The 15,909-nt window shown below is 40.5% G+C and overlaps 1 protein-coding gene across 2 annotated transcripts in view; it reads left to right on the top strand.

Annotated features, from left to right (window-relative positions):
* The window catches only part of YBX1 (Y-box binding protein 1), a 19,737-nt gene extending 8,972 nt beyond the window's left edge, over positions 1-10,765 (top strand). Inside the window, exons 3-8 of one of the 2 annotated variants that reach the window (XM_039238616.1) lie at positions 2,121-2,154; positions 4,957-5,046; positions 5,343-5,645; positions 5,926-6,008; positions 9,399-9,664; positions 10,381-10,765. In XM_039238616.1, coding sequence (XP_039094547.1) covers positions 2,121-2,154; positions 4,957-5,046; positions 5,343-5,645; positions 5,926-6,008; positions 9,399-9,633 — 745 coding nt within the window. In that variant the 3' untranslated portion in view covers positions 9,634-9,664; positions 10,381-10,765. The remainder of the gene's footprint in view (positions 1-2,120; positions 2,155-4,956; positions 5,047-5,342; positions 5,646-5,925; positions 6,009-9,398; positions 9,665-10,380) is intronic. The other variant, XM_039238617.1, reaches the window with a different exon arrangement.
* Positions 10,766-15,909: the final 5,144 nt, after the last annotated feature.

Consider the following 15,909-nt stretch of genomic DNA (forward strand, 5'->3'; position numbering starts at 1 on the left):
CCCTCCCTCCCTCCCTCTCTCCCTCTCCCTCTCCTCCCCTCTCTCCCCCCTTCCCTTCTCTCCCTCCCTTCCCTTCTCTCTCTCTCTCAAACATTAAAAAAATTGTTTTTTGAAAAGTCTGCTAGCATACCAAATAATTCTTTACCTAGTTCTCTAGCTCCTGACACTCTTCACACCAATTATGGCCTATGGTGGTCAGCCCTGCCCCTATTCAGAGTTCCTGTTCTAGACTTTGCCAGCCTTTCCTACTCTACCAGTTTTTCAGTGTACTTCTCCTTGGGACCTAGGTTTAAAATTCAAGTGTGTTGGAGATTTTAAGTAGTGATGTCTATGGAACTATTTGTATGATGCCTGAGGACCTATTTGACAGGTGGGCATTATGGCAACCATTAATTTTCTAGGTGTTCCTAATATTCAGCTAACATAAAGGTCAGTTTTCGGTCACGTGCCTTGAGTAGCTTTTGCAGTGTTCTGCGTGTGTGTAGGTTTTTGGGGGTTTTTTTGTTGTTTTTTAATTTAAAATTTTGTTCCCATAAATTAAATGTCCTCATGCTGTGCACATTCTTTGCAGCATTTGTTCCATGGTTCAACAAGGAGCCAGCAGTCAGTAAGCCAGTCAGCCTAGTTCATTGTAACCTTTGTTACTTTTGTCATGAAACATTAGAACTGTTATTGTGCTCATTCTCTCTGATCTGTACCAAATGAAGAGGGGGGAGTCAATAAAGATCTGGAAATCTATTTCTCCTGTGGTGTTTGCTTATAATAAATATCATTGCCTTCACCCCTGTCGTAGTTAAAGAGCTAGAAGCTCATTCTCCCATTTTCCTCTCACTTCCAAAATCCATTTATCCATAAAGTTTCCCCTACTTTTACCTCAAGAAAGAGATCTCAAATACGCTCCCTCACACACAGACCCTTAGTCTAGGCTTCCATCAATCCTGGTCTGGACTTCTAGAATATAATATCTGATAATGTTATCATGGTATTTTCTTCTACTCAGAAGCCTTTGCTGGCTCCTTTACCTTTGTGATAATTTAGCTCTTGTTATTTACCCTTCCCCACAGCTGTATTCCTCATGCCCCAGCCAATTTGAACTCCCACTTGCATTGAATTCGCTAGTTGCTGATTTACCCATCTCCATGACCTCTTTTCTGTCTACCTCCAGAATATCTTTCTTGTTTTCCGTTAACTTTAAGATTTGAGGCAAATATTGCCTTCTTTAACACTACTTTTAAAGTCCTAAAGCAGGTTTTGCAACCATATTTCTTCAGCACAGTTTGACAAGACATTTAATGATTGCTGTAAAATGGTGTTTGATATGAAGCGAAGGGGTTGTGTGCTAGTAGGAAACTGTCCATCTTCACTTCCTTAGTTCACCACCACAGTGCTTGCCACAGGAACGATGGGGGTATTATTGACGGCGCTCATGTTTGGACTTCGTTGTGGTCTTTAAGAACAGTTTTAGCTGTTTGACAAAATTGAGCAGAAAATAGATTTTCCATGTACTCCATGGCCATGCATGCAGCCTCCGGGAGAGGGTTGACTCCTGCACGACCTCTCCCGCTATCCAGCACCACAGTGGTGAGTGACAGTTGTTAAATTCGACAAGCTTACATTGACACATTATGACATCACCCAAAGCCCATAGTTTACCTGGGACTTATTCCTGGTCTAGTAACAACTTCTGTGATGGTTTTTTAGGAGTCCCCTTTATGACCTCAAGGAGAGCTTGGGAATTGGAAATGGTGAGGAAGAACTGAGAAAGGATGAAGCTAGTAATTAATGGAATGAGATATATTTATGGTTTCCTACTTAAATAAGTAACAGTGCTCTAGGAGTAAGAGTGGGGTGGCTGGAACATTGTTCATGTTAGTGGATAAGGTAATCCTACAGGTAGTCCTAAAGTTACAACTTAGTTGGTAATCTCTTAGTCTTAAAAATGAAACAAAAACAAAACTCTCTGCTTTAAATTTCCTAATGGTTGTTTGGCAGCCAGAAGGTCCCTGTGACCATAGGAAAAATAGGAGGTAATGCACAGAGAACCAAGCTTATAGCTTAATCTTTGGCAACATGAAATGTATTCCATTTTCTGACTTGTTCAACTTGGTTCTGTCTTGTAGGAATGACACCAAGGAAGATGTATTTGTACACCAGGTGAGTGCTTGTGTGAATGTTTCCAATTCTGGATTTAAGGGTTGTGAGAAGGGGATGGACGTTTTCTCAACTATTGTTCCTTACAAAAAGGTTATTCTATCCAACCACCAAACAATTTAGTTCCCATAGGAAGTGTTTAAATGTATACACTAGAATATTGGTGACTCAATTAAAACAGGTATTTCTCAAATGGGTGTTTTGTTAATGTAGTTTTTTGAATGACGAAATCTACTCCTACTAAATTTTTAAACCAGTTTCAGAGGAAGAAAAAAAAATCTCCATTACCCTAAGCTTGAACTAATAATGCTATAAATACACACAAAATTTGGTGAGGTGTTTGCAAATGCTGCTAGGTTGTAGCTCTGTGGTAGAGACAAAATCACAATCATCATGGCGGGAAGTAGGACTAAGCTGCAAAACCTGTAAATTTGAAGTGGATGCTGAGGGGAAGAAAAAAAAAAACTAGCAAAGTAGCCTAGGTCCTTCTGTTTATGCTAAAGCACTTTGAATGGGAATTACCTTTGGAGAATTTTGGTTGGCTTGAAAAATTTAAGAATCCTGGCTAGTTTAGGGTTGAAGTCAAAAGGTAGTATGGCAAAGTTGGTGATTACTCAATAATTTTTAGATTGGCTTCAGTGTTTTGAGAGTAAAAAAAACTAACACAGGATTAGGTGTTGCAATGCTAAGCTTTCACAGGTACATATAAGAAAATACTTCAGAATATGCTTGTGCATTAAGGAATTAAAGTAAGCACTGCCAAGTAAACACCAGTACCTCAAACTTAAGTACATCATGGGCTCTGTTGGACTTCATTATCTTCACAGGTGTGCCATGGGTAGGAAAAACACATTTGTATGTGTGTACTTGGGTACACTGCCGTTTTTTCACTAAGACTGTTGAAATGTTATCAGGTTGTACTGAAAATCACTCCAAGAACTTTTTAGCCACTTTTTTACATTTTTCTCCAGACATCAAAAGACCTAGTTGGTTTTCACACTAACACTGTTAGGCAGGTGTGAGCTTGGATGGCAGCATACTTTGTAGGAAAGGCTGTCTGAGGTTGGTACTTTGTCACTTTCTGAGGTATCCTATACAGCATTCAGTGGTAATCAAGGGGGGAGCCAGATCAGTTTCTTATACACCCAGAGCTCTATCACAGAATCTCAGGGTCAGATATATGAGTATGGAAACATTTAAATTCTAAACATAGGGGCACCTGAGTGTACAGTTCTTGATCTCGAGCTCATGGGTTCAAGCCCCATGTTGGGTGTATAGATTTCTAAAAATAAGTAAATAAATGAATTTTTAAAAATAAATTCTAAACATAAATACAGGACTGCTCAGTGTTATTTTTAAAACATTTTGTAAGATTGAATGCCAACTCCTTTGTGTTCCTAATTTCCTTTTTGCACGTTCAAAAGAATATACATAATTAGAAACGAGACAGCAAGGCTTGTCAGTCTTGTTGCTTGACAGCAACATTAAAGAGTTCGGGGGTAAATTGGGGTGTTTTGAAGATGCTGACTGAAATGTTTTGAGATTATAAATCTCTGTACTTCTGCTATCCCCAATGACTGCAGGTAATTAAGAGTTGGCTATATATGGAAGGTATGAAAACTTTGTGACAGTTTAGATGACAGATGAGATCAATTATTTGGCTGAACGCATGTCACCCACTTGGTACTGACCCACAGGTGTCACCAATATGCTTTCCTCTTTATTTTGGAAGTGGTTTCAACATTTAGTTGTTTCTTGGGACTTTGGATGCTCAGGTCTTAGTGTATCCAGGAGACTGCAGTTCTGGGCAACTTAGCTTAATTGGCTTCAGCTTTGTTGGTTGTCCTGCCTCCTATGGAATGGAAATGCATGAGTGGTCCCGTAATGGATACTGCTGTGATGTAGTAGAATGAACATGGGATTTGGAATCCCGAGACCTGAATTTAGAAAAGTCCATACTTTGCGAAGTGCCACTTAGCTGCTGTGTGACCTTGGGCAAGTCACCTAACTTTTAAAAGCCTGTTTAATTATCTGCACAGAGGGAGTAATAATACCTCACATCATTTGTCAAAATGAGTTTGACTAGGTAACACTGGAGAGAACTTTATTCAGTAGTACATTCGAATGTGAGGTGTTATTCTTCCCCTTTTACTTTGTTGTAGCAGTCTAGAGAACAAGTAACAATGTGAGATTTCTTGTATTCTGAGAGGGTAATAACTGACGATCCCATGCAGTCAGATAATGTAAAGAGTGGCGCATAGTCCATACATGTGAATTGCATTTCCACTGACGTATTCTCATAGACCGGTTGGAAGGGATTTTGGTTGACATTTGTAATTGAGTTTGATACGGTTAACACAGGGACAAAGTTGGTTTGGTCAACTTTGAAGCATGCAAAACTAAACTCGCCTGTCATCTAAACTGGCCCTGTGTGGGGCTAGCTTCTATTAAGTGCAGTCTTTGGGGGATAGATGGATATCCTCATTTTGTCTAAAGCTACACATGATGCTTTTGCAAAAAGCGTTTAAATACATAAATATATTGTTGTGTCTTGAGTGTTAAACTACTTGTTTTAGTTTGGAAAATAGTGGTAAAATGCTGGGGCCTTGTAAGTTTAGAGTATTTTGGTTGAGGTTGGGGGTAGCATTGGTCCCTGTTTTCCTAAATTTATTGACAGTTTGGTCTTATTTAAAGCTAATTTTAAGTGTATATCCAAGCTAAAATAATATTGACTCTGGTACATTTTGAATGAAAAAGCACATTATTCTCCCCTGTTAATCTATTTTTGGAATGTGATATTACTAGACTGCCATAAAGAAGAATAACCCCAGGAAGTACCTTCGCAGTGTAGGAGATGGAGAGACTGTGGAGTTTGATGTTGTTGAAGGAGAAAAGGTGAGGATGCTTTTTGTGTAAAGGTTTGACTTCAGTATGGAAATATTTTGGAGATCTCATCCGTTAGGATGGTGGCTCTAATGTGGATGGATGGGTCAGGTGACCACATGAACACAGGTGCATCAAGCCTTATGTGCTGGCTGCAGTTAGAGGGCAATCTCTTCAGAACAGTGAGGAACTGATACTTAATCATTTCTATGCACCCCTGGCCACATAGACCCTTTATTTGCTTTGTGTAAATTTTGTTAAGTGTACTTAATTCTGTTGTCACTGTCAATATATGATGGCTTTTGTAGGGTGCGGAGGCAGCAAATGTTACAGGCCCTGGTGGAGTTCCAGTGCAAGGCAGTAAATATGCAGCAGACCGTAACCATTATAGACGCTATCCACGTCGCAGGGGTCCTCCACGCAATTACCAGCAGAACTACCAGAATAGTGAGAGTGGGGAAAAGAACGAGGGATCGGAGAGTGCTCCCGAAGGCCAGGCCCAACAGCGCCGGCCCTACCGCAGGCGACGGTTCCCACCTTACTACATGCGGAGACCCTATGGGCGTCGACCACAGTATTCCAACCCTCCTGTGCAGGGAGAAGTGATGGAAGTAAGTTTTTACCAAAAAGTAAAAGAATGAACAGCATGCAAAAACTTTGAATAGGTCTACATTTTAAGCATTTTGTGGGTGTCTTCTCGTATCTGTGTTGGAGTAATTAATCTAGTGGGGAGCATTTTTTGATTCCTAATAAAAACTCCAAAGGTTAATTTACAATGTGATTACAGGTAGATGATTTCTTTATTTTTAACTCCTGTACGCAGACTTTGGTTTTGTCTGGTGTGGTTCATTTACTCTGTTACTGATTGAGTCAGCTTGATTGTCTTTCCAGGGTGCTGACAACCAGGGTGCAGGAGAACAAGGTAGACCAGTGAGACAGAATATGTATCGGGGTTACAGACCACGATTCCGCAGGTATGGTTTGTATTAAGTTTCTCAAGCATATGTTAGGACTGAGTAGCATCATACTTCTCCTGCAGCCTTTTTGAGTCATTTATTTGTTAACACTTAACATTTTCTTTTATCAGATGCCTAAGAGGTGAACCTGAAGTCAGTTATCTTTGAGAATGTGTTCTTTGCATCTTCTTGCTGGCCCTGCTTAAAAACAGCTTGTATAGATGAGGTCTACTTTATACGATTGTGTTTTCTTTTTTCCCCCCTCTCTTATAACGAGGGTATATGGAATTTCAGTTTTTCTGTCCTTGCACAGGTAAGAGAATAGTTCAACCTGCATTACATTACATGTTTTAAGACCTGCTTCATTGGGAGGGAGAAAGGTAAAGGTAAGCATTAGCTTTTAAGTATTAGGAATATCTGAACTGTACCTTAACATAAATGAGGAAATGATAATGTAATCTCTTGAGGTGGCATAATTTTCCATTAATCTCTTCTTAATTTAGGGTTTTTTTTTTGTTGCCCCTAGGTTGTGAAATCAAATCACTCTAATAGAATATAGAGTAATTGGAGAAGAGTTTTGTGAACCGGAAGTGTTTAGTATATAAATGTGGTAGTCCTTTTTGAGCCAGTATACCATTTGTCGCACAATGGGTGGATAGAGTGGTGTAACAAGTTACCTTTTTAAAGGTCTCTATAACTAAAGCAGCAAGTCTCTAGATGTGATCCCTAAAACTAACAGGTAGTACACTCAAGTCAAAGCAATACAGTTAAAAACTCTTAACTAATCACTTACATAGCGGCTTTAACTGTAGATGTCCAGAGAACTTAAGAAACAAATTCCTTACTATAAAAAGTATCTAGAATACAATGTAGAAGTCTTCAGAATACTTTGTGATTCTATAAAAGAGGTTTCTGACAACACCACAACCACCCCCATCTTTTGTGTACTTCAACAAAAATGGAGGTACTGTAGCTTTAGAAGCTAGGGAACCCAGTTGAGATTATACTATCTGCATCAGTATATATGCTTTGAGAGTTTTGCAGTAGCCAGTGTCTATAACATATTCTTGTTTCCACTGATGTTTGTTGTGTCCTGAGTTTCTAATTCATGAAAATGGCCTGGAGTTCTAGCTGGTTGTGTTAGCTATGTGCTGGATGTTGGAAGATAGATGGGGTTTCCCTGTTGAGTGTGAAAGATTATTTTTGATGTTAACAGATGACCTTTGTTGATCTTGAACTCACCTATTGTTCAGACTAGTTTTAAAACAACACAAAGATACCTTGTTGAAATATTGCAAATGATATCACAGTGCCATTTTTCAAAGTGATCAGTGTTTTTAAAATAGTCTAAAATAGGTTCTAGTGGCAGTATCCATTACATCCAAGAGTGCCAACAGCAGAAAACTTAGTTTCCCTTTTCGTTACACTATAAAGTTGCTTAAACATTCTACCTAGCTTTATTAGTGTCTTTAAAAATAGCATGTGAGCTTTTGTTGTTGAATGCTTTGGTTTTACTGTTTGACTTTTAATTAGACTTAATAGTTTCATTTGATGGATAGACTAGTTGACAGTGCTTGGGGTTAAATCCTGATTAGTGTAGGCTCCAGGGCAAACTGAAAGATCCTAAGGCAAGTATAGCAGTTTCACTGAGGAGACAAATGAAGTGGCAAGAGGGGAGAAGAGGCATCAAGAAAGTGTTTTTGAGAAATAAGGGCATGATTTGTAGGCTGAGAAATTCAGTAGAAGACAGTTGACAGGAAAGTGAGTGGATTCAGGTTGTCCACACATAAGGGGTGAACCCTTTGTTAGGAACCCTTGGTGTTTTATGTGTAAGAAGCCTGAGTATGTGGGCACTGATGTGTTAGTGGAATCAAAAGAAGGGTTCAGAGAAGAGGCGTGAGGAATTTGGGACAAAGATGTGGGATTATTTCTAGAAGAGAAATAGGGAAAATCAAATAATAAAATAATGGTCATATTTAAAGCGGGACCACCCAATGTGGTTGTATTTTCCAGCCTTTTTTGAGCAGCAGGCTCAAATTGAGCAGAGTTGAATTTGTCTAGCGTTTTTTTGTTGATCCAAATGAAGAACCTAGGGTTGGGATTGGTTATGCTTAATGGTGGGCTTTTATATTTGGGTAACGGGAGAAAAATATTAAGGGGGAATGGGAAATAGAATAATTGGTAGGATCACTGGATTATAAATTCTCATGGAATAAAGAATGGGAGAACAAGAAGGAAAGAAGTCTTGATAATTTCTTTGATCCTGATACCTTTAATTTCAGGCGATTAAACATACTATTGCTACAGTGTAAACTTGAACTTTTTTTTTCTAAGTGTATAGCTCTGGATTTTAGTAGTATATTTACACAGTTATGCAACCATTACCACTGTCTCCTAATTCCAGAATTTTCACCCATCTCCCATGAAAAAATACCCTTGTGTCTATTAGCAGTCACTGATTTCCCTTTTCCCTGTGCCCCAGCCCCTGGCTTCCACCAATTACCTTTTGTCTGGATTTGCCGATTTTGAACATTAATGAATGGGATCATAGATTTTTGTGTCTGCACCCTTCACTTTAGCATATTTTTTAAGGTTCATCCATTTGTGGCATGTAGTATTTAATTCCTTTTCGTGGGTAAATCAAGGTCCACTGTATGGATGGATATCCTATTTTATTTTTTCAGTAATCAGCTCATAGGCACTTGGATTATTTCCACATTTGTGTTACTGTGAATATCGTAATCATGAAACGGATATATTCTTGGGTATAGACTTCCTGAGTGGAATTGATTGCTGGGTCACATAGTAACTCTAAACATTTTGAGGAATTGCTGGACTGTGTTCCAAAGCTCCTGCACCATTTTTATATTCCAGCAGTGTATGGGTTTCCAATTTCTCCACATCTTTACCAACACTGGTTATTTTCTGGTCTTTTGATTATGGCCATCCTGGTGGGTATGAAGTGGTCTCCTGTGATTTTGATTTGCTTTTCCCTAATGACTAATGGTAGCTGTGTGCTTTTGATTTCTTTTGAGAGAACATCTTTTCTTTGGTTTTGATTTCCTGCCTTTTTAGCAAGTGCTCCTCTATCAGTAAAAGATTATTAGCACTTGTTCCCAAACCTGATTACCATGAAGCCCATGTAAATAAAATGGCATGAAAGTTAAAATTTGCTGGTCCATTAATACCAGTTTTAAATGCCCATCTTCTAGTTTATACACTTCCAAATCCTTGCATAAAGTCCTCCCATTCCGTTTGTGAAATATGAACCAAATTTCATATTCATTTTTGATAAGCAGACCAGGTAATGGTGTTTAGTTGACTGAACCAAGTGAGAAACACTGGTGGGTGGGTTAAAGAAAGCATGGAGGTTTTCTCACTGCAATTTTGGCACAACATTCATTCCAGGGGTCCTCCTCGCCAAAGACAGCCTAGAGAGGACGGCAATGAAGAAGATAAGGAAAATCAAGGAGATGAGACCCAAGGTCAGCAGCCACCTCAACGTCGGTACCGCCGCAACTTCAATTACCGACGCAGACGCCCAGAAAACCCTAAACCACAAGATGGCAAAGAGACAAAAGCAGCCGATCCACCAGCTGAGAATTCGTCCGCTCCCGAGGCTGAGCAGGGCGGGGCTGAGTAAATGCCGGCTTACCATCTCTACCATCATCCGGGTAAGTAAACTTAGATGGCCTCTGCCTTCTGAGCCGTCATGAGTGGGGTCTGTTAATGTAAGAGAAAGCTGAGCCATTGTGACTCAGGGGGTCTTTTACCCATATTCATCTTCAGATTACCTAAATATCTGATTTTGCTCACTCATCTCAGTTCTGACACCTGGAGGCCTGAGTTCTTGAATAGTAGAGCCTTTGTCCACTGTTGTGAATGAATTCTGTGATTTTACCAGTAAGCTGAGGACAGTCTGGCTAACTTTATTTACCCTAAGAAGTATGGTTGCATTATGTTTGTTTTCAAAAGAGGTGGGATAGCTACTAGAATTAATAACCTTCGTGCTAATGAGCAACGTCGTCTCTTTGGGGAAAGTGGTATATCAGTTCCAAAATTAAGGGATTCCTTTGCATTCAACCTTTTACTTGATACTCAGAAACATGTAACAGTCTCTACTTTATTCTAGAATTGTCACTTTCAGTCAGTGATAACTTTTGTGTTTTTTCCCTTTATTAGTTAATAGTTGGCCAAAGGTCATTCAGAACCTATAAGTAGCCATTCTTGTCACAGCATTGTCAGCCCCCTGTTGGAAATCCGTGTCTTGGGATAAACAAATAGGAGTTTTGTTCATGCCAGTGTGATCTGGAGCAGTTTGGTGTGTACTGAAAGAATGTAGACGATGCAGTGCAAGATGATCTTAAATTTATTTATTTATTTTCTACAGTTTAGTCATCCAACAAGAAGAAATGAATATGAAATTCCAGCAATAAGAAATGAACAAAAGATTGGAGCTGAAGACCTTAAGTGCTTGCTTTTTGCCCATTGACCAGATAACTAGAACTATCTGCATTATCTATGCAGCATGGGGTTTTTATTATTTTTACCTAAAGACGTCTCTTTTTGGTAATGACAAACGTGTTTTTTAGAAAAAAGAAAAAAAAAGCCTGGTTTTTCTCAATACACCTTTAAAGGTTTTTAAATTGTTTCATATCTGGTCAAGTTGAGATTTTTAAGAACCTCATTTTTAATTTGTAATAAAAGTTTACAACTTGATTTTTTCAAAAAAGTCAACAAACGGCAAGCACCTGTTAATAAAGGTCTTAAATAATTGTCTTTGTGTATATTTTTGTCTTGTCTTATTTTAGTTTGTAAGTCCTTAGCTTAGATGATACTGGCAGTTTATTACTCAGGGAAATTTCCTTAACATGTAGTTCAAGGGATATCTCTGAGCTCATACTAAACATCAGAAAGTGTTTATTAACGATAACTCAACCATTTTCCTTTTTCTAAGATTTCTTTTTCTTGGTTGGGGGCAGCGGTAAAGGGGAGAGGGCATGCTGTAGCGTCCACTAACTGGACTCTTCATTCCTACAAGCCACGTATTTCTGGCCACATGGAAGTTATTTTCATCTGCCAGTTGAAGATACCCACAAGAGCTTCGCAGTACCTGCCACAGAGCCTAGTGTGCTCAGTGAAGAGGTTTGGCTCCTATGTGAGGTTGATTGGAGGTAGTAACAATGAATACCGTAATGCCTATAGGAAGACTTAGTGCTAAAGAATGTGGAGATTGGTGAAAATAATTTTGTGTTCTCAGCTCCCTTCTAACTTAAGCCTATTCTGGTTACCTTTTTTTTTTTTTTTTTTTAAATAATGTCTTGCTAGATGTTCACTTGGGAACCTCCTGGTCAGCTTTTGGGGCCCAGGGGGAAAAGATGGGGATTTAGAGAGGCACATCCAGGAGTCCTTCAGTGCTGTGTAAGTCCAGGTGGGGGTGCCCCTTTCCATAATGTGCTCAAAGTTCACACAACCAAGATTACATTGCACTGATGCTTTTAACTCTAGAGGACTGGTAAGTAAGGCTTACCAACATTCAAGTAAGCTAGTATCTTTCAAACTCCTTTTCCAAACTTGGAACCAATCTTTTTTCCCCCCTGCCATGAGAAATCTTTATTACTGGCAAGAATGCAGTGGAACAGACTTGAATACTGTGTCTCCCTCTTTTTATACACCACCGATGGTGTATAAAATATATTTTTTGTAATTACATATTTAGAATGTATTATCATGGGAATGACCACACCAATACTGGTTAAATATCCAATACAGGTATTCACTTGTCAGAAGTTTGCATTCTACTACTTTGCCTTTAGGGAAGACCTACGTTGTTTTTGCTGACAAATCTGAAGAGAATTTTTGCTTTATAAAAATAGCATTCAGTGCTTGTTTTGCTGCAGTGAGCTGTTTACACAGGGCAGTGCTCACTGAGCAGCAAGAGTGGTGCTACCAAGTTTCTTTCCTAGGAACTCCGCTCAGCATCTAGCTGCCATAGTGTGGAAGAAAGTTTCCTACGGTGCAGTCTTGATACTGACATTGCAAACAAAACTACTTGTGTGTTTTTTGATGTGTGTTTGTCTTGTGTTTTGTTGCCCAGCCCTCGATGAATGAATGCCTTTACCATATGTAAGAGCTGGATATCCGATGAACCTTTAAGGCAACCCAGTGGATGTGTTCTTCAGCCAGGATGCAGGTTTAGTGCCTGGTCTGGCAGTCAGATGGCACATGCATGAGACTTGGGAGAAGTGCACAGTTCGCTGGGGGTGGGTGGGGTGGGGGAACAGCTGAGGGGGACACAGTGTTCTGCAGAAGCAATGATTTCCTTATTTTGACAACTCTGCTTTAGTTCTTAACACTTAACTTTGAGCCTAGTACTCCAGCCTTTAACAGTTACAAGTGTCTCCTATCCCTTTATGAGAATATTTATGTGACTGTAGCAGAGGGAGCACAGGAAAAAGATGGACACCTGGCTGTTGGTAGAGCATGCAACTCTTGATCTTGGGGTTGAGTTTGAGCCCCATATTAGCTGTAAAGATTACTTAGAAGTATAGTCTTTGGGGTGTCAGGATAGCTCAGTCAGATTGGCTCAGGTCATGATCTCACAGTTTGTGGATTCAATTCCCATGTCAGGCTCTGTGCTGACAGCTCAGATCCTGGAGCCTGCTTCGGATTCTGTCTCCCTCACTCTCTGCCTCAACTCCTTTCTTACTCTGTCTCAAAAAATGTAAATGTTTAAAAAAAATATTTTTAAGTGACAGTGGTGTGATACAGCAGAAATTTAGCCCACCACCAGGAATCCTACTGCTTCAGGTTTACCAGGAGGGAAAGCCACTAAAGGGGCTCTAAGGGAAGTCTTATTTATAGGCAGAGTAAGAAGTGAATGAGAAGAGGCAGGGGGACCAAGTTCCAGAAGGCACAGTGGAAGGTTTGGGAGGTAAAGCAATAGGGGTCAGATATGGAGTTGGCGAGAGCTAATGGAAATTGGAATAAATGCTGACCAGGGGAAGCTTGAACATTTGGTAAGTGATAGGTAAACCAGAAAATGTCACACGTGACTGGCTTCGTGCCAAGGTTTTGCTAGTGGAAGGGTTAGTCTGATGCTACTGTGGTTAGGTTGACTTGTGGCAGGGGAAGGAGCAGTCTTAGGAACTCTGCCTCTCCCTTCTCTGAGTGGTGCTATACAGCTAGAGGAGGTTGTATATCTTCCATCTGGCTGCCTGTTTATAAAGTTTACAAGCAGGACAAAAGTGAGTAGACTGGCAGTTTGCACCACATTCACACCTGTCTTGTGATGTTTTAACCCCTCTGACAGGTTTGGGCAGTTGTTAGCTCTACAGCCCTCCTGCACTTTAATTCTGTTTGGGCTGAGGAGCTGGTGATGGGGTACCTGGATTATTTTTAGGGAGAATGATTTTCATTTTAGAAATCATACTCTGGGGCAAGGGGAAAAAAAGCTTGATCAGAAAAGAAGTGACCAGCTTGGTCATTACTGCAGGAGTCCGGGTAAACAATGAGACACGTGTTAACTGCAATAGGAAAGAAGGTCAAATTTGAAATGTTTTCAAAAATGGAATTGACAGATGTGACTAGCTGAATGTGGGGATGAAGAAATCCAGCATGATTGCAGAATGTTAATACAGATGGTGTCATTTGCTAGAATAGAGAATACACAAAGGGGAGAGGTCTTTTCAGTTTATATGGTGTTTGAGGGAGTATACAGGAAGCAGATTTGGAGCTGAGGATTGAGGTGTAGGCCGAGATGAATGTTTGACAATCATTCAGTGGCCATTGAAAGCTATGGTCTTGGATGAAACTCCATCACTCCAGGGGTGTCTGTGGAGAACAGAACTTGGAACTTTTGGAACAAGGTCAAGATCTAAAAGCAATGACCAGAAAGAGACGCAGAAATTCCAAAAAGGGAGGACCTCACAGAATCCTGGAGAACAAAATAGGAAATGACTCCTTTGCCATTACTCCGTCCAAGAAGGTACATGTGGGAAGTGTCAGTTGTGCTTCATAACAAGACCAGTCTTGAAAGTAGTTGTGGAAATGCAGGGATGGGCAGCAGCAGGTTGAAGGGCTGTTGGTCCCACAGTCTTCCATCTCCGTAACAACTAGCCCATCCTGCCAGGTCCCAGCCAAACCCCTCAGTCCTGATTTCTTTTTTTCCCCTCACACTCCATATCCAGTGAGTCAGCAAATCCCGATGATTCTGCCTTTGAAACCTCCAGAATCTGACCACCTCTCACCTCCTACCCTGACATGGATTTAGGCCTCACCTTTCTGCTGTAGTCCATTTTCAATCTATTAGCCAAGGTCACACTGCCCAAATACTCAGAGGCTTCCAATCTCCCCTGAGCAGAAGCCAGCTAGGTATGGGAAACTTCTGTCTTCCACTTTCCCAGCTCTCCCTGTGGTTACTCCCAACCTCACAGGCAGCCTTTTCCAGACACACTCCCAATCCTGAGGCTTTTCCCTCTTGAGAGGAAGACCATTGCCTCATTTAAGTAAATGGCTTTCTCGCCCAGATCTTTCAGGTCTTTAGGAAAGTCTTCCCTGACCATTGTTTGAAATAGCCACCCCTCTCCTCCCCATGGCCAGATCTTCTAGCCTCCTTGCTCAATTTTTTTCCAGTGCGCATCTTCATCTGCTAATACTATACTTGTTCTTTGTGTTTGAGATTTGTGTTCTATTCACTGCTGCTGTATCCCAGTATTTACAACAGGACTAAAAGAACTTACAAGTTCAAAAAATACACTGACGTGGGATAAGGAAAGCAAAGGCTGCCTGTGAAAAGGCAAGTTTGTCTGACCATCCGATTTACGTTTTAGCCAATAGGATGTTCTTGAGTGGAGGGATGTGGTTTTCAGTTGCACTGGCCTTAAAGGGCTACCCTGGGCAACATGGGTATTCTGGTCACTGTAAAGATACACTAGAGTGGGGCACCTGGGTGGCTTAAGTCAGTTGGGCATCTGACTTCAGGTCATGATCTCACAGTTTGTGACTTTGAGCCCCACACCAAGCTCTGTGCTGACAGCTCCGAGCCTGGAGCCTGCTTCACATTATGTGTCTCCCTCTTTGTCCCTCACCCGCTTACTTTGTCTCTCAAAAAATGAATAAATTCAAAAACAATAAATTGGAGGGAAGGGTATTTTTTAGGATGAGGAGACATGTTTACGAGGGGCAGAGGAGGCAACCAAGAAGACAGCTTTAAAATGATGAAGCCTTATGTACAATAAAATGCTTCATTTTGTCCTGTGTATAACATGTAATTTTCATAAATCATCTGAGCCAATAAGAAGGAAAATGGTTTGGAGTCAGAATACCTGAGTGCCAGTTCTCTCAGGTAAACTTCACCTTCCACAGCCTCGGCATGGTGCTACTACATAAAAGTCAGTGCTGAACTTTGAAATCGCTCTCAAAGTAAGATATCTGGACCATCCACAAGAATATGAACAGATTTTCTTGGATCCCACCTTCAAACCGCCAAATCCAAATGTAGGGGAGGAGCCTCAGAATGAGCGTTTTATATTTTTAGAGATAAGAAATCCTGAAATTCTGGTGAAGTTTAGGTGAGAATAAAATAGTAATGTCTGACATTTTGTTAGTGCTCAGTAAGTGTTGGTTGTTAACAGCAACATCGTAAGAACTAATATAATAGTTGTGAGCTTTAAACTGAAAGTGATGGCCATGAGAATGTGACTTGTAGACTTCTGACTATAGGAAACATAAAAGACCCAACATGCTCTGCTCTGAAATCTACCGTGTTTGTCCCAGGGCCATAATTCCCCAGGGCTCCCAAGCCAGTGAGTGAACTTAGCAGAGATTCTAAAGCAGACGCGTTCAGGGAAGACGGGGCTCCTCTGACAGCTGGCTTTGGCTCAAGAACTCTGATAGGCTCCTCCTCAGACCCCATGAG

This window comes from Hyaena hyaena, unplaced genomic scaffold (genome assembly GCF_003009895.1).
Source record: "Hyaena hyaena isolate Hyena2069 unplaced genomic scaffold, ASM300989v1 scaffold_144, whole genome shotgun sequence".
In the NCBI taxonomy this organism is placed as follows: Eukaryota; Metazoa; Chordata; class Mammalia; order Carnivora; family Hyaenidae; genus Hyaena; species Hyaena hyaena.